The sequence below is a fragment of the Pollicipes pollicipes genome, unplaced genomic scaffold, assembly GCF_011947565.3.
Source record: "Pollicipes pollicipes isolate AB1234 unplaced genomic scaffold, Ppol_2.1 Scaffold_4881;HRSCAF=5763_pilon_pilon_pilon, whole genome shotgun sequence".
Classification (NCBI taxonomy): Eukaryota; Metazoa; Arthropoda; class Thecostraca; order Pollicipedomorpha; family Pollicipedidae; genus Pollicipes; species Pollicipes pollicipes.
The window spans coordinates 15,956,101-15,978,205 of NW_023596576.1; the positions used below are offsets into that span (position 1 = coordinate 15,956,101).

The window sequence follows — 22,105 nt, forward strand, 5'->3', positions numbered from 1 at the left end:
CCGCCTCACCTTTGCCAACCTCAGCCTTTTCCAGCGTCCCGGGCGGCCTGTTGAATATCACATAAATGAATAATTTTTTGCACATAAATTGCACATAAATCGTGCCCGGGTGGTGGTGGGGACAATATGAACCGCTCAAATAAAAAACTAAGAAGCGAGGGGCGCCGACTCACAAGGTTAGAAGGGTTCTATCTGAACTCTCTATGGTCAAGTTTTGAGGTACCTAGATTGTGGTCTTCGTATCAGACTAGACCAAACAAGTTTAAAGTCCAGGTCTGTACCTTGAACTATGTGTATATTTCCGACTTGGCGGTCGGTGGGAGGTTTCATCGTCACGATTAATGATGTAGCACCTCTTTCCTGTCTCGTATCGTGTCATGAACGGCCTGGATGGGTAGCTGATTTCTTAGCAGTGGTGACTTCATAGACACATTCGGATTTACTTTTACCGTGTAGGTCAGTTCGTTTTTGATTTATTTATGCTTTATATGAGAGTTTCTATGCGAGCAGTCACAGAAATGATGGGTAAGGAATGCTTAATGTCAGGCCCTACTCCTCTCTTTTCTTTCTCGCATAATTTTTATGATATAGTCATTCGGTACAGGTTAAAAACACGGATGCAGTGTTCCATGCTTCGCTTTTAGCCGTCTATCAAAAATGATGCACCTTTCCATCGCTTTTATTTCCCCTCCCCTTGCATTTGTACCCGTTGACGCAGCCAAAGGCGTCCTGCCTCCCCCACCAGCCTCTACCGTATATTTGTCAAAGGCTTATTTGGGCGCTTGTACACACATCCGTGTCCGGACATACTCGCATTTTACCGGCAGCTTGAAAATCAATGCAGATTATCCGGTCTCACGACATGCATGATTCAGTCCTGTTGACCTTTCGCCATCGCACGCGTGCCTTCCCCCGCACGCGATCTCCGGCACATTGGGGTGCCCAGCGTGCGGCGCCGGCGCAGCTTCCAGGGAGGGGGATCAACAGCCTCTCGTTATTTGTGGCGGTGGTCACGTCCCCACCAAGGTTCCGGTGGCCGTGGTGGTGGGCTATTTATTTAGTTTACTGTTCGATCTGTGACGTATCCTCCCGCGGATTTCCGCAGCAGCGGGATCGCGGTAACCCCGACATTCGCGGCAGACGGACCGCGGTGACCGAGGATCTTCGCAGCAGACGGACCGCGGTGACCGCGGATCTTCGCGGCAGCGGGACCGCGGTGACCGCGGACCTTCGCAGCAGACGGACCGCAGTGACTGCGAACCTTCGCAGCAGACGGACCAAACTGACGGTGACGGATCGGGTCAAGCCTAGGTCATTTTGGCGTCCACCGTCCCTGTCTGTTCAAAGTAGCTAAACAGAGCGCGCTTCGAGTGCCTCGGTGCGTTCGCGGGGCACATAGCAACGACGCACGGGTCCCAGGTCAGCCGCCTCGACTGACCTTGGCACCGACTGTGGCGTCGGTCACAACGCGTCAGACACAGGTCAGCCGCCTCGACTGACCTTGGCACCGACTGCGGCGTCGGTCACAACGCGTCAGACACAGGTCAGCCGCCTCCAAATGACCTTGACACCGCCGGTGGCGTCAGCGACATGGACGGATGAAGCCGGCAGCGCGGGGGAGCAGGCGGCCGCGGTTTTTATCGCATTCCGCCAGCCCGACGGGCGGCGAAGCTGGCAGCGGGCCCGGTGACGGGCGGCCGCCGCCGGCCGCAGTGCGGCGCGTGGATCTGTCGGGGGACCTCAATGTCGAAGGCCTGTGACCGCGGCCGGCACCTGCTGCTGCGGCTGCCGCCGGCGCGGCCGACCGCTGAGCGCCCAGTGCCACGCGCCAAGGGGCCGCGGGACCGCGATGGTGCGAAGCGCAACGCGTGCGCCTACCCCGCCGACCCCATCTGGAACGAGGCCGACCTCTTCTTCTACTCCGAGGGCGCCGGCCAGTGCGAGATCGCTGAAGGCTTTCGGGCGCTGCGCGAGTGCATCGAGCGGAGCGGCAAGCGAAGCGCAACAGCAAAGCCTGCGGTCTGTTCTGGGTGTGTGAGGGTCCAGTGGGGAGCGGTAGGGGTACCGTAGAAATGGTGGTCGGTCCCGGTCGCGCCCGGCGATCCCGGTTGGTCCAGTGGGAAGCGCTTGGGGTTTCGTGGAGACAGCGTCGACCCTTGGTATGCGATGGTCTTGTGGGGAGGATGTGGGCCTCTGCCAGTTCTGGGTGTGTGAAGAGCTAGTGTGAAATGTTGTGGTGTTCTGTGGCGACAGTCGGTCAGTCCTTAGCGTGTCAGGATCCAGTGGGAAGTTATGGGGTACCGCAGGTGTTCACAGTGGCCTGCCCTGGGTCGACTGCCAGTGTGAATGTGTGGAGCGCTTCAGAGAAACCGGCCAGCTCCGAGTCTGTGAGGGTTTGGCGGAGAGAGGCTGGTTGCAGCAGGTGAAATTATCGGTGTCGTGCATGGAAAAAATATACATACACACATATATATATATATATATATATATATATATATATATATATATATATATATGTCTGTGTGTGTGTGTGTGTGTGTGTGTGTGTGTGTGTGTGTGTGTGTGTGTGTGTGTGTGTGTGTGCGTGTGTCTGTGTGTCTGTGTCGTTGTGAGGTTGTAACGGGAAGAATACGGGGCGATTCAAGTGCGACGTAAGTCGTTTCAAAGTGTTCAAGTAGCGAGTGCAACGAAATAAAGGTGCGACGTTTGAGAATGGAATAATTCTCAACACTCGCAACTGCGCCTGTGCATTCCGGTCCGGCCAGCGGGTCTGTCCCGCAGTGGATGGGGTGGTTTCGTGTATGAAGCGCCGTGCCAAGCTCGAATTTCCACACGGCATATGGCTCGTTGCCGAGACTCGTGCTCTAAGCGTAACTGGCTGTTTAGCAGCACGGACACGCCTGGTGCTGGATGAGGAGGGTGTGTTTGTGCAGAGCTGGGACCGGGTGGAGGAAAGTGGTGTGAATCCAGCAAAGTGGAAGGATTACAGGATAGCTGTCGGGCCTTGAGTTTTGCAGGTTAGCCGGTAGAGACACACTGTCACCACCCGCTCTCCTTCCTCTCCCCCCCCCCCCCCCTCCCTCTCTCTCTCTCTCTCTCTCTCTCCTCCTCTCTCTCTCTCTCTCTCTCTCTCTCTCTCTCTCTCTCTCTCTCTCTCTCTCTCTCTCTCTCTCTCTCTCTCTCTCTCTCTCTCTCTCTCTCTCTCTCTTTTTCTTCATCTCGTCATCTCCTTGCCTCCCGTCTCGCCACTCTGTCCCCCACTCACTCTGCCTCCTCCTCGCTGCCCTCTCGCAACCAGCAGTCTCCCTCTACCTGACCGCTTGCCTCCCCTGCGGGCACACCGGCGGCGACTGCACAGGCACTGGTCATGAATTGTTAAATACCCTATCCGGCGCAGAAGGGTTGCGTGCCGTCGCCGGCCGGTCGCTAACAAGACAATAGCCGCGTTCGTCGGGCGTATTGAGCGGCGGCCGGCGGCCGGCTGGGGTCGCACCGCCGCCGCCGCCGGCGCCAGGTGCGCCGATCGTCGCCAGGGGGCACACTGATGTTAGCCGGGTCAGCCGGCCCGAGCCGCGGCGTCAGTTCGGGGCGCCAGCCGGGTCAGCTGGCTCGAGCCGCGGCGTCAGCTCGGGGCGCCAGCCGGGGCAGCTGGCTCGAGCCGCGGCGTCAGCTCGGGGCGCCAGCCGGGGCAGCTGGCTCGAGCCACGGCGTCAGCTCAGGACGCACAGGCCGGCGGACCTGATGTATGCTGGCTGAAGGCACCCATGACGGGCGGGCCGACTCCGTCACGTAAGGTGGTCAGCGCCGCCGGACGGACCTGACACAGATCGACTGATTCAATTGCTGTCACAGGTGATTCGATGGGTGTCATGGGTGACAGAAAACATATCGCTGGTAATTCGATTGGTGTCATGGGTGACAGAAAACATGTCTGCTGGTGTTTTGTGGGCATTGTTGCGTAGTTCGTCCAGTAATGTAGCGCTCTGGCCGCGCGTCTGGGAAACCAGGGCTGCGGGGCTCGATTTTTATCGGTGCTCGCTAGGGCAAAAGGTAGGCAACGCGAGTCAGCCTGATCAGCTGTTCGCGTTGTAAAGATCCAATAACGACGGCGTGTATCTGCGTTGCTATGCTATGCGCTGCTACGAAACCACTTGATGACGTTTTTCGTTGGCAGAAGAGCTCTCGAAGCGTTTTCAGTAGCGAAAACGTGGCTTATCCGTGCTCCAGTGGCGAACACACCCTGTGGCTGTTTTCGGTAACATGACGCTCCAGGGAAAGCCTTTCAGCGGTGTTGTGGCCTTCGGGCGCGCGGCTGAGAACTGGCACCTGTTATTCGGCCGGGTCTATTCAGTCAGACAGTGTCCTCATGCAACACCGCCGGCGGTGTGGCTCCGTAACATCAGACATTCAGGGCGGCGCTGAAGCTGCACAATCATTCATGGGCGTCGGGCAAAGCAGAATGGCCGTTCAGCGCATCAGATCGACTGCGTCCTCCTGTGACTGAAATATACTTTTAGAAGTGGGTGATCCTGTTCGGGATGTTCGTGCGAGCCATACCAAGAGAACGAAAAAGGCGTCTTGATATTGCTGCGTTGTTTGATTTGCTGCAGTCCTACCAGCATGACCAGCGCAGTGGTGCCACGCGTGTGCGAGCCTTTTGCCCAGCAGCTCACCCAGAGCCGGTCCGTAGGCTGGTCGGGCGTTCCTGCCGGCTGTCTCGTGGCACGGCACGAGGGCGGACTCGTGCTGACCTCCAGAGTCAGTCCGTAGGCTGGTCGGGCGTCCCCGCCGGCTGTCTCGTGGCACGGCACGAGGGCGGGCTCGTGCTGACCTCCAGAGTCGGTCCGTAGGCTGGTCGGGGCGTCCCCGCCAGCTGTCTCGTGGCACGGCACGAGGGCGGGCTCGTGCTGACCTCCAGAGTCGGTCCGTAGGCTGGTCGGGGCATCCCCGCCGGCTGTCCCGTGGCACGGCACGAGGGCGGACTCGTGCTGACGATGTCAACGAATGCAACCCATTTACTGTTTTGCTTTGTTTTTTTTTTGGCGGGGCTGGGCTCAATGGCATATTTGCAACCATGTGAGAGCAAGGTCGAAAGTGAATTTAAAATCACCACTGCGCAGACACTTACCAGTGGCATATGTATCCATACAGGACAGGCGGGTGGGGGGGGGGGGGGGGGGAGGGGTAGTATCATCTTCGTCTTTTGGAAGTAGGGGTTATTTGTTCGGAATATCCCATATAGTCTTTTGATAAGAGGAGGTGACCGTAATATCCTCTTTATGACGGGCCGTTCCTCCTTGGTGCTGGCCGTTCGGTACCCGTCAGACTACAGATGAGATACCGCATGATATTGCGACGCGGCGAAATGCGCTCACCAGATGGCAGTTCCCATGGCCTTAGAACTTCGGTATGAGCCGGAAGCCAGAAAGGATAGGGGTACGACTAACGGGGGAGAATGTAACAGAGTGGTAGACAATTTATTCTGCAAGCCGAGTAGGGAGACATTGACATGTCACGATTTTCCAAACATTAAAATCGCGCAAAAATGCAGGATGCACCGACATGGCGAGAATCGTGCGGCGCTGTGTGTGATCCTACTGCTTCAGGTCAGCACCCATGACCTCAATGGTGAAGTAACTTAAAAACAGGTAGCGCAACGGTCCGAAACGGTAGGACTTGCCGCATGTGCTCAGATAGCACAACGTTTGTTACATGACAACGAATCCAATTAGCTCCCTCCGCCAGCTACGCAGAAAGGCGATAAACATCAGCTATCGTCACCGTAAGACAATACGTCTATTTTTCACATGATCTACCAGCATATTATCGTCGCAGCTATGGCAGTGCTGCATTTGCGAAACTACATTTCCCTTGCAACATGTCGACAGCCGGAGGGCAATATAGGGACCATGTCATATCCATCCGGTCAGCGACATGTAGGATTCCGTCCTGTCCCCCACCAGCTAGAGGTACTCGGAATCCCCCTCCCTCCCCCGCAACCCTCTCCGGCCGGCGCTCTCGGCTTTACAGGCGGGATCCGTGCGGTGCGAAGGGACATAACCCGCCCCAACGTGGTCGCCTCGGCCCAGCGGTGTATCGCCGGTTGTTCTTCACTTCGGGTTCCTTGCACCTCTGTCGATCCTCCGGTCCGCTCCCCCCCCCCCCCCCCGCCGGCATCACAAGCAGGAGCTTGGGACAGCGTGGTGGGACACAGAGCGTCACCATTTGACGCCCGTCGCCGAGCCACCCCTGCAGGGGTACGCCCGTCCCCGTACGCTGTCCCGCGCCGCTCGGCAGCAGCTGCAGCCCGGGCCGGGTCCCCCGAGACCGTGGGCGCGTGCGGCGCATCGAGACACCCCCAGGCCGTGGGCGTGAGCGGCGCACGTGACCGAGGATCGGCAGTACGGGACACTCCGAGGCCGTGGACGTGTGCGGTGCTCGTGACAGAGGATCGGCAGTACGGGACACTCCGAGGCCGTGGACGTGTGCGGTGCACGTGACCGAGGATCGGCAGGACGGGACACTCCGAGGCCGTGGACGTGTGCGGTGCACGTGACCGAGGATCGGCAGTACGGGACACTCCGAGGCCGTGGACGTGTGCGGTGCTCGTGACAGAGGATCGGCAGGACGGGACACTCCGAGGCCGTGGACGTGTGCGGTGCACGTGGCCGAGGATCGGCAGGACGAGACACTCCGAGGCCGTGGGTGTGTGCGGTGCACGTGGCCGAGGATCGGCAGGACGTGACACTCCGAGGCCGTGGACGTGTGCGGTGCACGTGGCCGAGGATCGGCAGGACGAGACACTCCGAGGCCGTGGGTGTGTGCGGTGCACGTGGCCGAGGATCGGCAGGACGAGACACTCCGAGGCCGTGGGTGTGTGCGGTGCACGTGACCGAGGATCGGCAGGACGGGACACTCCGAGGCCGTGGATGTGTGCGGTGCACGTGGCCGAGGATCGGCAGGACGGGGCACTCCTAGGTCGTGGGTGTGTGCGGCGCACGTGGCCGAGGATCGGCAAGACGGGACACACCCAGGTCCCCGCTGGTTGCAAGCAAGCGTGGAGACGTCACAATCTGCGTCAGATCAAAATGACACTCTGCATGGCTATAATACAGCTGAAGACCTGTGGACACAACTGAATGCAATATGTTCGCCGGCGGTATAAAATCAAGCAGCTTCGTTGCATTCCACCACAACGCTCTGGTATTCTTGATTTGCGCCGGCCCACTGGAAGAATGCTGAAGAAATCGGACAAAAAAGCGGCCTTGAGTGAAGAAGTTGCAGATGCGAGAAGGAACGATACCAATGGGGCCAACAGCACATGCATCACTTCTATATAATGCAACTTCCAGCATGTTTTGACAGACCAATGCTTTTAATTACCTTCCTTCATTTCGGCCGTCATCTTATCTGCATGTAAACCACATGCTATTTCAGATCTGGACGTCAAGCCCAAGCTCATCTATCTAAACTGCAAGGTTATAAATCATTCAAGAAATCGTCTTCAAAGCGACGGCGCACGGCTCACGAGGAAGGCGGGCCGGCGTCGGCTGCTACCTCCGTGGTCCCGCGGGAGGGGACCTGTGTGTCGTCCGTGGTGTGCTGCTGCAAGTGCTGTCCAGGCACGTACGTGCCAACGGGACACATGCCAGCTCTGTGGGCGTGCTGCGGGGGTGCGGTCACAAACCCACCTGGACGGCGGCGACGACGATAGATGTGGGCAAGATTTTTATTTTCTAAAATTGGCTGGACGGCGTTATAAGACAATAGATATGACCTAACCTTCCCGCTGATCCTGTTATCTGTTGGATTTCGGCCACCTTGGCTTGCGTTTCTGATGTCAAAATTAGAACAAATAGAAAATTTGGTTGGCTTCAAAATTGTTTTAATGTTGGAGAACTACTTCCCATTTGAGACCGAAGCGATAGTGATGATGATATAGGATGATATTTACAATGATGCGTTTGAGTTACATTGTGCGTCATGAGTGCATGAGTGCACTAGATACTAGCCGAAGTTCACAGGCTCTGTATTCCTTTTTTGCGCATACGCATTGTTCATATGCATGGGGGGGGGGAGGCAGAGGAGCTTTAAGGTGACTCACGTCAGCATTACGGGGAGGGAGGATGGGGGGGGGGGGGGCAGGCCACACGAAAGCATGAAATGTGAAACTATGGGCTCTGCACTTAATGATTACCGAGCGCAGGAGCAGGGTGATATATGTGTAGTTAGTACAAAGAAGCAGCTGACGCTCCATCTCAGCATATTCTTTAAAGGGATTTAGCACATCGAAGCGTTTCGCGATCCTATGAGCGAAAAAATCGCAAGCGGATATAGCTCTCACTCTAAAAACATGTAAGCCAACAACTGAACAGTGTGAATCGATTGCCACTTATTCAGTGGCAAGTCCGGCTCACTGCGCCGACATGCGGAGCTGGAAATGCTGTCCCCGTCGCTGGTGCCGTTTCAACAACCAGTCCTGCCATAGCACTCGTATCGGCGCAACTTTGGAAGGATAGCTCAGGGCCAAAAATGAAAAGTTTGCAAAATACATGGCATGGACCTGGAGGAGATGACGCAAATTGCTGTCTGTGTGACTGAACAAGTCATCTGTAATCAGGCCTCCCTTCTAAAAGCTCTATTTATCATTGTCTTACGTCAGCACAATTCAATATGTCTGCCCGTTGGTCTCATAGTCGGCCCCACTGCACCACATCGCACCACACCACACTGCACCGCACCACACCGCACCGCACCGCACCGCACCGCTCAATCGCACAGACGCGATGGTTCAATACTTGCGGCTGATGTGTTTACTCGTCTCTATAGAACCCTTGAATCAATTCATAACGACGACGCAGCTGCTCCTACCAAGACATCATCACCGCAGGCGGAACTCTGGCAGGGGCACAGCAACAACACGCCTGTGCGCGAACAAAGGGCTCATCTCGCGGCAGTCGTCGTCTGCGCCGTATTAACGGACGAACTGTGATGTGGTACCGCACGTTTTTAAATATCCACTCATGATGTTACCCTTACTTGCATCTAACGTCATAAACTTGTCACGTAGCACATTTGGACGTGTCGAAGCTTGGTCTTCTACTGAAGCGTTGTGAAAGGCTGCACCGCCCAGGGCTCACCAGAATAATTTTCTGAAATGGGAGGCATGGGTGCCTGCGCGAAACTTCATCTGAAAACCTAAACGCTTAATCACGTTAGATTGGCGATGTGGTCGTCTATAATTATTTCCGTATCCGTCGACTTCCAGCATGGAAGCACGTGGCAGCACTGCAGGCTATTCCATGCAGCCTTGTTATCCCACACAAGTCAGCCCATGCCACGGTGAGCGTGTTATCTATGGTCCCGTTCTGAAAATCACCACCATTCGAGATCCATGCTAAGCCAGTTGTCAGGCCCTCGCGTCGTGTCCTGCCATAAATGTCCGACGAAGTCCTGTCCACTGATGCCAGGCTTTGCTCACTTGATGAGATGTGAAAGTTGCTATGTGTGCTCATGTCCGCGCGACGAAAATTCCGCTTTTCCCGCGCCATTAGCCTGAGATAAGATCGGCGGCGGAGAATGTAGGTCGGCATGCGGGCAATGCAAAGTTCCGTCAGTCACGTCAAGCTGGACGCCATCGCAGCGAACAGCGACGATGTGAACGACTCCGAACAGCAACTGAAGGCTGGTGAAGTGGAAATTGGTACAGCCAGCTTGATGCTTGTCGTGTACCCTTTCTCGTATATCATCCAATGTTGATCTGCTGACGTCATTGGTCTGCAGGGTTCTAACACTTCTCCTGCACTTGCAGACATTCTGCGCCGTTTCTAAGAGGTTCAACAAGAACTACGTACACCGGTTTACTGCATCCAAGTCGTTCTTCATCTTCTCGCCGTGGAACCCACTGCGACGAACCTGCATATACGTCTCCACAAACCAGTTCTTCGACTACTTGGTCATGTTCACCATCATCAGCAACTGTGTGTTCCTGGCGATGACGAAACCCCCTGAGGAGGCCGAGTAAGTCTTTTACCATCGTCATTTATTGGTCAAGTTTTAACACCGTCAGAATAAGATTATATGCGTATATATATATATATATATATATATATATATATATATATATGTAAATATGTATGTATATACATATATAAACAAACGACGTTTTCCCCTCCTCCCCCGCTCGCAAACTCCTTAGGGCTCCACCGCCGCTGGAAGCTCCTGCAGCTCTGCGTGCGACTGACGGCACGGGCAGTGTGGAGCGGCGATCCCGGCCCCGCCGCGCCGGGCCGACCCGTCACCGGGCGTCTGGTCCCATTGTGTCCGGAGGCCGGGCGTCTCGGTGACGGCGGCGGCGGTGACGGCGGCGGCGGCGACGGCGGCGCGCTCCTTTGTGCCGCCACGACGGCCGACGGCGCGCCCCGTCGGCGGGGTCGGCGGCGGCGGCGGCGGCAGTCCCGGAGGCCGTCGCGCGTCGGCGATGACGCAAATTACACGGTGGGCGCGGCGCCGGTCGCGGTGCCGGCGTCAACAGCCCCCGATGTCACCGGCCGGGAGGAGGGCCCCGGGGCGCAGCCGGCGCGGCGGCGGCCCCCCGTCAGCGCCAAGCCGAGCGGAACGGTGCCCCGGTGTTGGACAGACACGCTATTTATGCGCCTTGAGTGCTGCGTGCCGGCTGATACGAGTACCGCGTCCTCGTTGCGTTACTGAGTTGTCATTTTTGCTTGCGCTCTCTTATTTGTGAATAGGTTCACATTGTTTTTTTCGGTGTCGGGATCCCTTCGAAAAGCAAGCGTTCCTTTGTTTTCGAGTTTTCTCATTTGCATGTAATCAGCGTGGCCTTAACATGTCAGTCCATTAAGCGTGCTGCCAGGGTAACGCAGTCGGTCATTTGCTACTTGACGGCGCATTCACTGCACTCTGGTTGCGGCTGTGACTCCGAAAATCGGTCTAATGCTAGATACATCACCATAGCCCTGCTTGCAGCAGCCTTGGTTTATAAGATCATGGCGACCGAGCGTAAACTGAGCCATTTTTAGTTACTTCCATTTATAACTGAATTTCCGATGTCGATTTGTCGAACCTAAGATGACTGAGCCGTCTTTGCCTTTCAGTTGGCCAGAAAGCAGCGGTATAGTTGTGACCTGTAAGCGCTATGAGCAGCCGTGAACCCAATTCACTTCAACAAATTATTATAAAGTCGGCTGCGCTACCTGAGGCTATAAATCTATTTTCGCATAACTTGTGCTGTGACAATTTGCTTGCACTCGCCACAAATTACGTTCGACGGAAAGCACACTTTTCTCCGTGACCCGCCAAGGTTGTGATGTCATGACGGTCCAAGGTCTGAGAACCCCTGAGAGGTCAAACAAAAATCCTAACTCCCGCCCTGTGTGAGAATAAATAGATATGTCACGCCCTGATACAGATTGAAATGGCTCTAATATAGCTAGGCTAACTTCACCTGCAACGAGTCTTCACTGAAAAGAAATCCACGCCACTACGGATAATTGGCAATATGACCATCAACTTTCGAAATTCGAGTTTGCAGTCATACCGCATGGCAAGGCACGACATGGTGTAATGGCAAGCTACAAAAATGGAAATTTGTACGCCAGAAAGGGTCACAGCAAAATAATATACCAGAAATATGCACCATTTCTCTAATAGGGTATTGACGAATTGGAAATGAACACTTAATGCAAACACGAACAAGCTGTCTGCAACTTTATCAGAGCATCCCGCCATCATTACGTTAAGTAACTTTGGTTACGTGAATTGGTTGCATGTTTCGGACATTGCGACGTGTTCAAGGGACAAGACGCTTGTTATGATGTTTCGCACAATACAAGATAGCGGAATGTGCGCTGAAAAATAATTTTTGAGGTACATTTTTACGAAACTGTGACACCTGGTTGCTCTACGGCTGCTTCTGTTTTGGCGTGGACGGAGCTTTCAAATAATGATTTTGCGTCGCTTCAGAAAAAGGCACTATTTTTTGGTGCGAGTAATTCATTTAAAAACATTTTCTAACGGATGTAGCTGTGTCGTTTGATATTCAGTTGCATGCCAAGTCGTTGCCAGCTTTAAACAACAAGTCCGAACGTTTTGGCTGGGCGGATGCCTGGTGCCAGCGTCCAGCTGGACGGATGCCTGGTATCAGCGTCCACGCTAAGCAGTGCTTGTTGCGTGAGCCATGGCCCTATCATTCTATCATCAAATTTCGCGTGAACGGCAGAGTCTTACAGCGACAGATCAACGGATCGTAATAGTCCCGGTATATTTCCCCAGTGGTCAACCATTGGCCGTCGTAGTATGTTCTACCACACACTGTACGACATTCATGTGTGTGTCATGTTAAAACTATGCTTAACGATGTGTTTGATATGCTGTTCGTATTTGTAACATATAGGACATTTCTAGGGTGCTGACATCATATCATTATTTTCATTTGAAATGTCATATGTTGCTGTAGCAACCATTGATATACCAGGAGGTACCGACTAAACGACCTTGTAGTGCGAAATAACGATCACATTCGCAGTATTTTTGACTCGCTTAATTCATTTCAAACTCTTCTTTTATAGATATGGCCCTGCCGTGTTTGTTAATTGACGCCTGATCTCCAGTTGGATTTTGAAAATACCAAATGTAAGCTTCTTGCTTGGAATTAATTTTGGTATCAGCGCCCATGCTAAGCACTGCGTGTTGCGTGGGCCTTACCAACATCCCATCGTGAAATTTCGGGAGAACGACAGGATTCTGCAGTGAGAGTCTTACGCACCGCAGCGGTCCTGTTTGGGTATCGCCAATGTGATCGTTATTTAGCATTACAATGTCGTTTAACCAGTTCCTTCTGGTATATCGGTGGTCATGAACTTAGCATAACGATTTCCAACTCATCATGCCGAAAAAACCAAGAGCTGGAGGCCTTTCTTATGTCAAGCACGCTATTACATGCCTTCGGGCAGTCTATACTCGGAGTAATTTCGGCACTGAACAGACGCGTCATGGGCTCATCTAGCGGTGACCATGGAGACGAGCTTTTAGGGCGGACCGGCAAAAACTCGAGCCGCCATTATGTGGAACCGAAAAAACAACCATAAAAGCGGGTACGTCCACAGCGATCATCCGCCAGCGTCAGAGACGTGAAATGTTTTTACGCTCAGCCTCATGCATGCTTGGGCTTGGCGTACGAGCCGAGTCATGTGACCCACGATGACAGCAAAAGTGCCGCCCGCTAGCGAAGGCGCGGGCGGCCGGCGGCGGCGACGAGGTGACCGAACCCGGCCGCTGCTCCACGGTCCGCGCCGCCGCCGGCGCCGTCGTCTCGCCGCGCGCGACTGCCGATCGACGACCCCGGCCGACCCTCGTCCGTCCCGACTGCCTGACTGATCGTACCCCCTCCCCCATCCCTCCTCCGGCGGACGAGGACCGGCAAAAAGCGGCTCCGGCGGCGGCAGGCCGCCGGAGCCGCTGTCCGCCTCGATTCCGGTCCGTCCGCCGATGGGGGCTCAGTCGACAGCTGTCCGCTCCGAGGGCGGGTCCGCCCGCCGATGGGGGCTCAGCCGGCAGCTGTCCGCTCCGAGGGCCGGTCCACCTGCCGATGGGGACTCAGTCGGCAGCTATCCGCTCCGAGGGCCGATCCGCCTGCCGATGGGGACTAAGTCGGCAGCTGTCCGCTCCGAGGGCCGGTCCGTCCGCTGATGGGGGCTCAGTCGGCAGCTGTCCGCTCCGAGGGCCGGTGTTCTTGACGACGGGACTCAGCCGGCAGCTGTCCGCTCCGAGGGCCGGTCCGCCTGCCGATGGGGACTCAGTCGGCAGCTGTGCGGGCGGGGCGGCATGTCAAGCCTCACGCAATGAAGACGAATGGTGTACTGCCCCGGCTGGCGTCGGCCGACTCTGGCACGCGGCGAGCATGGTGGCCACAGGCCCATACCGACGCCGCGCGGCATGAGACGAGGCGTCGCCTCCGGAAAAATATCAGAATTCGCATGCATGCATGCGCAGTAAATGTGCATGCACACATGCACGCCAAAAGCGTGGCGGGATCGGATGTCAAGCAAACATTTTCACGCTTGCCGCACAGCCGCCATCAGGCAATGAAGCCTGCCGGCAGAGCGCAGCGAAATGCCGGAGGTGTGATGGCGTCATAACATGGCGCAGGTGTGTAGTTTCCTATGCAGGCGGGGTCTTCCGCCCCTTAACTGCGAGAAGAAAACCAGACAAATGTCTGGAGGAGGCTGTTTTTTTCTGCGTTTTTAGATACGTTAAGACATTTTCTCGGCTCAGCCTACCCAGCTTGCTTTGTAAAGCTTCGCCCTGACATGGTCTTGTAGTGCTGAAATTGTGCTTGATTCCGTTCTTGCGGATTTAAGCGCAATGGCATGGCATCTTGAGCTCATTCCTTCGGTAGCGTAACATTGCAGGTTGACACATAAGGGAAAATATTTGTAGTATCTTCACACATTAGGCACACAAATAAATCTTAGTAGTATTTTCTTTACAAGAGCAATAAACCTGGGCAACACCAGACAACGAAAACATACCTAATGCATATGAGTAAAATCTTAAGTATATCCTACGCATCGCGGAAAATTGCCCCGGCTAGGTTAACGCACGGCTCATATCGGTGCACACTACTTCCGCGCCGCGCCCATCAGCGAAGACCGCCGTCTTTCAGCAGCGCCTGTTCCGTACACAGCGTGCTTCCGAGAGCTCTCCCCGCCTCCGGGACCTTCTGGCCGGATAGCCTTGACTTCCGGCGGCGGCACGTGCCCGCCGGACCGGGCGAGCGGCGGCCCGACGGCCGGCCGCCGCCAGCTATTGGAAATCCATGGCACCAGTCCTGCACCTAATGAGTTCCCGGTGCTTAAAGGGAAGGCAGATGCGGCCATTGTCCGTCTGGCCGGCCGGTCGAGCGCCGCTGCGCCTGCCGGCAACGGCGCCGGTCGGACCAAGGCTCCGGCTCTATTGACAACCGACTGCAATTTACCATCGGGGAGGGGAGTTTGAAGTGCTTTTTAAGTGCCCACTGAGAAATGCACAGCATTCTTTCTAGTTAGAGTCGTTAGGCATGTCCGTCGTCAACCATGCATTATTAAAGATGAAAGGTGCAGTTGTTTTCAGCATAGACGCTGATCAGCGAATACATGAAAAGCTTCCATTTGCTTGTCTTAAACGGCTAATTACGCGCATCCAGCTTGTTCCGGAAGCATTTTGAAAGTGCTACACGGGAGTTTCTTCCTTTATCAGGCCTGGTAGTGCAATTATGAAAACTTTTCCCCTACCTAAACCGCCTCGCGCCGAAACTCGACGCCAAGCTGCTGGATGAGGTAGCGCCACTGGTCTCTCTGCTCGCTGCCCCGGTCTGGCCTGCGACGGATGAGCAGGCGGCTGTCCGCGTGAGCGCGGCAGCGAGCTCAGCAGTGAACTGAGCTCAGCGTGAACTGAGCTCCCCAGCACGGAGCTCAGCCGGCTCGCGAACTCCGCGTTCAAAGGCGCGTGCTCTTCAAAAGCTCCGCGTGATCCACGGTGATAACTCCAGTCTCGCTCTTCCAATAACTCCACTTCATGCTCTTCGTACAAACACGGGTAAATGCCCGTTGGATCATTGTTGGAATGGCAACATTAATTTAGTGACGGGGTCTGTTGGACAAATACAAGGGACGCAATTGGATTCAGAGCGAGCGTGTGTCCAAGTCCGGTTAACCTCATACACGGAGCTATGGCTTCTTGACAGTATGTTTCAAAGAAATAATTACATTCTGCTGTAAATGATTCTCACTTGGGCTTCGGTTCACCAATTTCAAACGTGTAGACTCAGACCAAAGCTCATGTCCTATGCACAGCATCATATCCCGGAATAAGACACGGGTCAAAGACTCTGTAAACTTCACGCACGGACGACCCTTGTCATTTAAGTTTCAGCCAGGGATGAACGCTGCATTTAGAAACAAGATGCATGCTGAGAAGGCTACAGTGTGCTCTCAGACATATCATGGTGTGCCTCGGTGCTAGAGGTGCAACTTGTCCCAAACTATCGGCCCGCATCCCGATTCGCCAAGGCCTGCTGGGGTCTCGCAGGTGAAAGCTCCCTGTGCTTCAATGCTCGCCCGTCATAAACGCGCAAGTGCTAAGTTAATTGCTGTATGAATTTTGTCATTTCTTCTCAATTTCACGCGCATACACGCTTTATTAATTTTGTCATTTCTTCTAAATTTTACACACACACATGGTGTACATAAAATAACACATGTAAGTGCCATCTTATGCATACCATTGCTTGGCTGGCACAAGTGATCTTGCATAGATGGCGGCGATCAGGGTACCTGGATTAAGCAATTTGATTGTATCAGTGTGATGCCAGTTTCCAACTACAAAGGACGTCTAGGAGGGCATGATTGAAAACGGCCTGTCATCAAAGTATACCAGATGCTTCACATTTTCGTTTTTTCACGTATCCCAGCTTTCAGTTCTACCTCATCGCGGTAAACCACTGGCCATGTCCTCTAAAATTGCATAGATCAAATGATAGCTCTGCACTGGCAGAGTAAAACAACGACAACTGCTTCAGGTCATGGGAAGCCTTCTCAGTCCATTACACTGTTTATGGGGCACAAACAAGGCGATGCATACCGGCACTGACACCATTCGAATTCGTCACGATCGTCAACGCATCATGGTGTCATGAAAAGCGACCTGCGTCTGCGAAGTTCAGGCTGGGCTAAGCACATTTTGGGTACCGTTGCTGCGCCTAGCATGGCCGAGTGTTGGAACAACATCGGGGGCAAATCAATGTAAACGTCACACAAACGTCACGCAAACGTCACACAAACGCTTAGCGTGACAATGCTCGCACCGTACGTAATAACGACGTATTGTAACAACACTGTACGTAACAACGACGCTGGCCCTGTCCTGAAAATACGCAGTACGCACTGTTCTTTTCGGCTCTGCATTCCCAGCCAGTGGCGGAGAGCTCTATGTTTAAGTTGTTAATCGATAACCGTTGTGTCTCTGGCTACTGGACGCCCCGGTGCGTGCTACCAGTCTGACGTGAAGGGATGCCTGACTGGTTACTGTCGACTGAATGGCCAAACTACCAGTCTGACGTGAGGGATGCCTGACTGCTCGCTGTCGACTGAATGTCCAAACTTCCATCAAAGACTCGTTTACAAAGTGCATCATACATATTGATCTAAGGATGAGTCGTAAAAGGTTAGTGCGGTAATAATTGATACATTAAGGCCGTGATTCAAAAGCGCGAGAGCGTCTTTACAGCAGCTGGAACTCCGTTGTTTATGAAGTCTTGCGCACTGTCCTCATCAAAGCCTCCGGCCGTTTCCCCAGGTACATATTTCTGGCCATCTACTCGTTGGAAGCGCTGATCAAGTCGATCGCTAAGGGCTTCATCCTGAACAAGTACACGTACCTGCGCAGCCCATGGAACTGGCTGGACTTCATCGTGATCGTCCTCGGCTACGTCACGATCTTCGTCAACCTGGGGAACCTGGCCGGTCTGCGCACGTTTCGCGTCCTACGGGCGCTCAAGACCGTCTCCATCATGCCGGGTAGGTCTCGGGCCCTCAGTCTCCATCATGCCGGGTAGGTCTCGGGCCCTCAATCTCCATCATGCCGGGTAGGTCTCGGTCTCCCAGTCTCCATCATGCCGGGTAGGTCTCGGGCCCCCAGTTCTACACCGTCGCGCCAAAGGTCATGACCACGTCGCTGTGGAACGTGGGGTGTCTTCGCTTTTCACCGACATCTGGATCTGAAGCATGACTGTGGATGTTTGTCTCCTCCCCGTCTGGTCCACGTCCTGTCTTGTGGTCGGCCGTGACCACGTTATGTCACGTGTAATCCCTACAAACGCCAACGCTGTTGGCTGGTTGGAACGAAAAGAGGCTGAACGAATGAAAATAAAAAGCTGTTCATGGTTTGGAACAACTGAAAGGTATGCATGCTGCTACATGTCTAGCTATGAATGGCATCTTCTGCAATAGTTTAACGAGATGTCCCAACACACAATGCCCAGGTTTTGCAACACTTTTTCAAGGATGTTTAACATTCATTAAATGCATTTGATACATTCAAGGATGCTGGGTATAGTCAAAGCACACTGCAATGGACATCCAAGGGGGTGGTGTTGAGTTACCTCAAATCATCCATGCCCTACAATAGCATTGCCTCTGAATGAACTCATTGTCATTGCCATTTGCGGTGTTGACATTGATGCTTTTTAAAATTTAAAAGTTAAAATGTCAGTCATCCATTCATAACAATCTGAAAACATTTAATATTGACTAAAAACATGGCATCGGACGTAAATGAACTCGTGCTCTAAAACTTAAGTCTTGCGGGCGGAACACCGATTTTCCACGTTCACGATGTGCAGAACTTTATATGTTTTTAAGCGCGCCTCTAACCATTATAAAACTAGTTAGAATAGACAAAGCATCCAAACCAGATTGCTGGGACATTGGGAAGGGCGAGGTCCGAGTGGTGTCCCACCGCTTCGACCGGCCGCCCGGACCGCCGGAACATCGACCGCCGGCTCCGCGGCAAACAGTACACGGCGCAAACAGGCGTCACGGTGGCCGCGGGTCGGGCCACGCTCGAACAACGAGCAAACACGAGTCACGGTGGCCGCGGGTCGGGCCACGCTCGAATGATGACGCCCGGCTGACCGGCAGCGCCGAGTACCTGCCGAGCCTCCCGACAAAAGGCAGGCCTGGCTTGTTCGCGGACCGCGCGGGCCTCTGTGTGACGCGTTTTTCACGGAGGTCATGCTTGCTTGCAGAAATGCTTTTAAACTGCTAAAGGGAGTGCTCCATATTTGTATGGGTTTTTTAATTGAAGTAGCCATCTTGAAGACCTTTCGGTGGCATTCACCATCCTGCAGCTCTTCAGACTTGAGCTCCTATAGTTTCTCAGCTACACGGCCGCGAAAATGGGGAAAGGTATACCGGGGAGAGTATTTCAAAGTCGCCTCGGCGTTCATGATATCATGAGTCATTTTTTAAATCGTGCCATTCCATGACCGTCCGGAGATCAAGGCCGAGACAAATATAATTGCCAATGCGTTCACACCTGGCGTTCGTGAACGCCATTTCCAGATATAACGGCCGTCAACTGGCTCTCAATCAATTTGTGCATGGGACAATGATGTAATCAAACCGTGACGCATTAAGGAACATGTTTAATAGATGGAAATTTGTGCTGTGTGGAGCAGTCTTTCCCACTTCAAAAGTATACCAATAGTGACACGTAAGCTTGTTTCATCATATCTGGTGCTTGCTTCAATATCTTCAAGTGTGAAACATCCCCTTTAAGCAAATTGGTAAGAGGTGAAATTACGCGGCACCATAGAAAAAGTTCATGGATGAAATGTCACCAAATGGGCCGAGGAAAGGGTATAGTAGTCAGTGGTGCAAAATGCCTTTTCTGTCACCGACAAACCTTGGAGCAGCCTAAATTGCCACCTGGAACCAAATATATCTGAAACGGTTGCAATCAGGGACGACGCACCAAGGCGTGGGGTGCGCATAGGAGGCAGTCGCCCTCTTGCCGGCAGACAGGGGAGGGCAGCAAGAATATCTCTTTGCTACCTCAAAATGTGGGAGCCCCTTATGCTTAAACAAAGGCTTACGCATATTACTAAACTTCAAATAAACGAAGCTTCCATAACTCTGTAACTGATCGAGATGGTACTAAATGAGGCTCAGGAAACTTTTCCACATCAAAAAGGACCGTTTTTGGATCATTAGACTGCCTATATGACTAAGATAGCCCACACTCCTTTAGATCAGAAAGCTGAATTTTGTGTTGAGTGGGCCGTTTGTTGGCTGAGGAGGCCACGGTTATTAGCTAGGAGCCCCCGCCATGAATAGGAAGGCCTACGTTATGAACAAGAAAGCCCACGTTATGAACCAGGAAGCCTCCATTATGGCCTATGTCCCGTTATGAACTAGGAGGCCCTGTTATGAACTATGAGGCCCAGTTACATAGCATGCGGCCTCTGTTACGAGCTAGTAGGCTCCCGTTTCGAGCAGGAAGCCCCTTTATGAGGTGAGGGGCCCGGCTATAAACTGGGATGCCCCTGTTTTGAACTAGGGGTGAGGGTACTATAAAGCATAGGGCCTCAGTATGATCAAGGAAGGTCCATTTTAAACAAGGAACTCCCATTATCAGATAGAAGATCACTGTTCTTGGTTAGTAGGCAACCCTTATACATCAGGCCTAAGAGGCCCCTTTTCTGGCACAGAAAGTCCCTTACATGTACCCGGTCAGATAACTGTAGTTCGGGGTCAGCGTGCCCTGTTTTGGAATAACGAGACCCTGCTGGATTTTGGGGCCCACTTTGTCAATCAGAATAATCCCTTTCTGGATCTGGAAGCCCTCTTTGCATCAGAAGGATGTTTTCTGCACCGGAAGCCCTGTTTTCGTGTGAAGGGGCCCTTTACTGGACCGGGAAGATCCTTGTATAAATCATGAAGCCCCTATTCTGGATTGTTAACTGTCGACATTTCCCGGCATGGATATTAATGTATGTGACGGTGCGATCAGGGAACACGTTCCCCCGATGCCACTTCGCCCCATTGAATACAACATTGCCCAAGAGGTGCCCTATGAGGAGTCCCCATTTTGTCCAGAAGGCCGCCTAGAAAGATCCTGGCCCAGCTCGAAATTCGTGGTGCTGCCACTGATCATAAACAGAGAGCCTTCTAGATCAGCTGGACTCTTTAACACTATTACCAGGGGCGCCCTCAATGGCAGATTCTTAGAAGAGCCATACAGCGTCTCAAAGGATACTTATGATAAGCTACGTCCTTCCAGCCGCTAAGCTTCTCATGACACGAACACAACCAGCGGCAGCAAAGACAACGTCACATACGGCCTAACACTGAGCCCAGCTCACATTGCATGGCAAATATTCGAAGTCATCTGTCTCAAATGGCATAACGATTTTAAAACGACGCGTAGTAGACTGATCCCGCTCATCGCAAGGTGCATAGGTGCAAGGTGCATAGGTGCAAGGTGCAAGGCCAATAACCATTCCCATGACCATTGATAAGTCCAGTTATTTGGTGTTGTATGCTGTGTAGGTCCTGAAAGGAATCTGGGCTGAAAATCTGTGAAAAGCACCGGTCTGATGGACATCGTGTCCCGACACATGCTCTGGACAAGCTCATGCTGCAAGCGTTAGCGAATGCAGACCAATGCTACGCTTTCAGTGCCGTGCGATCGGGATGGTCCGATGGTTGTAATGCCATTTTCGGTTTCGTGATTTTGTCACCAAGCAGCTTGCAAAAGTGCCCTTGTTTGTCACCTATCATATCCGGTAAATCACAATTTTATTTTCATCCCTGTCGGTAATGACGCACGCCGCATAAGAAAAAAACATATGTTGCGTAATGGGCTTTGCACTATTGACAGCATTACCCATTATTAATATATGCCACATGGAGAACAGCGATACAGTCATTTCCTATTTTGCATTTTAGAAATATATTGACCGACCAACTCGAAAATATATTTACTGATTTGGTTGCGCTTTTGCCGAACATCTATGTCAGCGCCCCTGGATACATCCCCTGGAGCGTGAAGCAGTTATCTGTCAACGCCCTGGATACATCCCCTGGAGCGTGAAACAATCGTCTGTCAACGCCCTGGACAAATTCCCAGGGGCGTGAAACAGTGCTCTGTCAGCGCCCCTGGACACGTCCCTGGAGAATAAAGCAGTTATCTGCCAGCGCCCTGAATACATTCCCTGAAGCGTGAAACAGTGTCGCTGCGTTTCGTGACGTCCAGTGCTGGAGCCTATCATTTGGCGTGATTTCTCACCTCGCCATGACGTCGCTGGACGCGTTTCCACACGGGGGTCTGGAAACGCGTGCACAGACGTTATCCGGCACGGCATGCAGTCGTAACATGACGTACCGAGTATCTGCACGACAGCAGGCACTCGGCACGCCCCAGCAGGGGCGCACCCAGGGTAGGGGCCGGGGCCCCAGGCTCCTTAGGCCCGGGTTGCTAGTTTTCCATCTCAGATGGCTCCCGACGGAAAGTTCAAAATCGGCGTGATGTTCACTGAGCTTCAGTA

General features: G+C 53.4%; 1 protein-coding gene across 1 annotated transcript in view; it reads left to right on the forward strand.

Annotated features, from left to right (window-relative positions):
• Window positions 1–1,939: 1,939 nt before the first annotated feature.
• Window positions 1,940–22,105, forward strand: part of LOC119100031 (sodium channel protein 60E-like) — an 83,913-nt gene continuing 63,747 nt past the window's right edge. Inside the window, 3 exon segments of the mRNA XM_037223147.1 lie at window positions 1,940–2,019; window positions 9,812–10,020; window positions 17,353–17,573. Coding sequence (XP_037079042.1) covers window positions 9,959–10,020; window positions 17,353–17,573 — 283 coding nt within the window. The 5' untranslated portion in view covers window positions 1,940–2,019; window positions 9,812–9,958.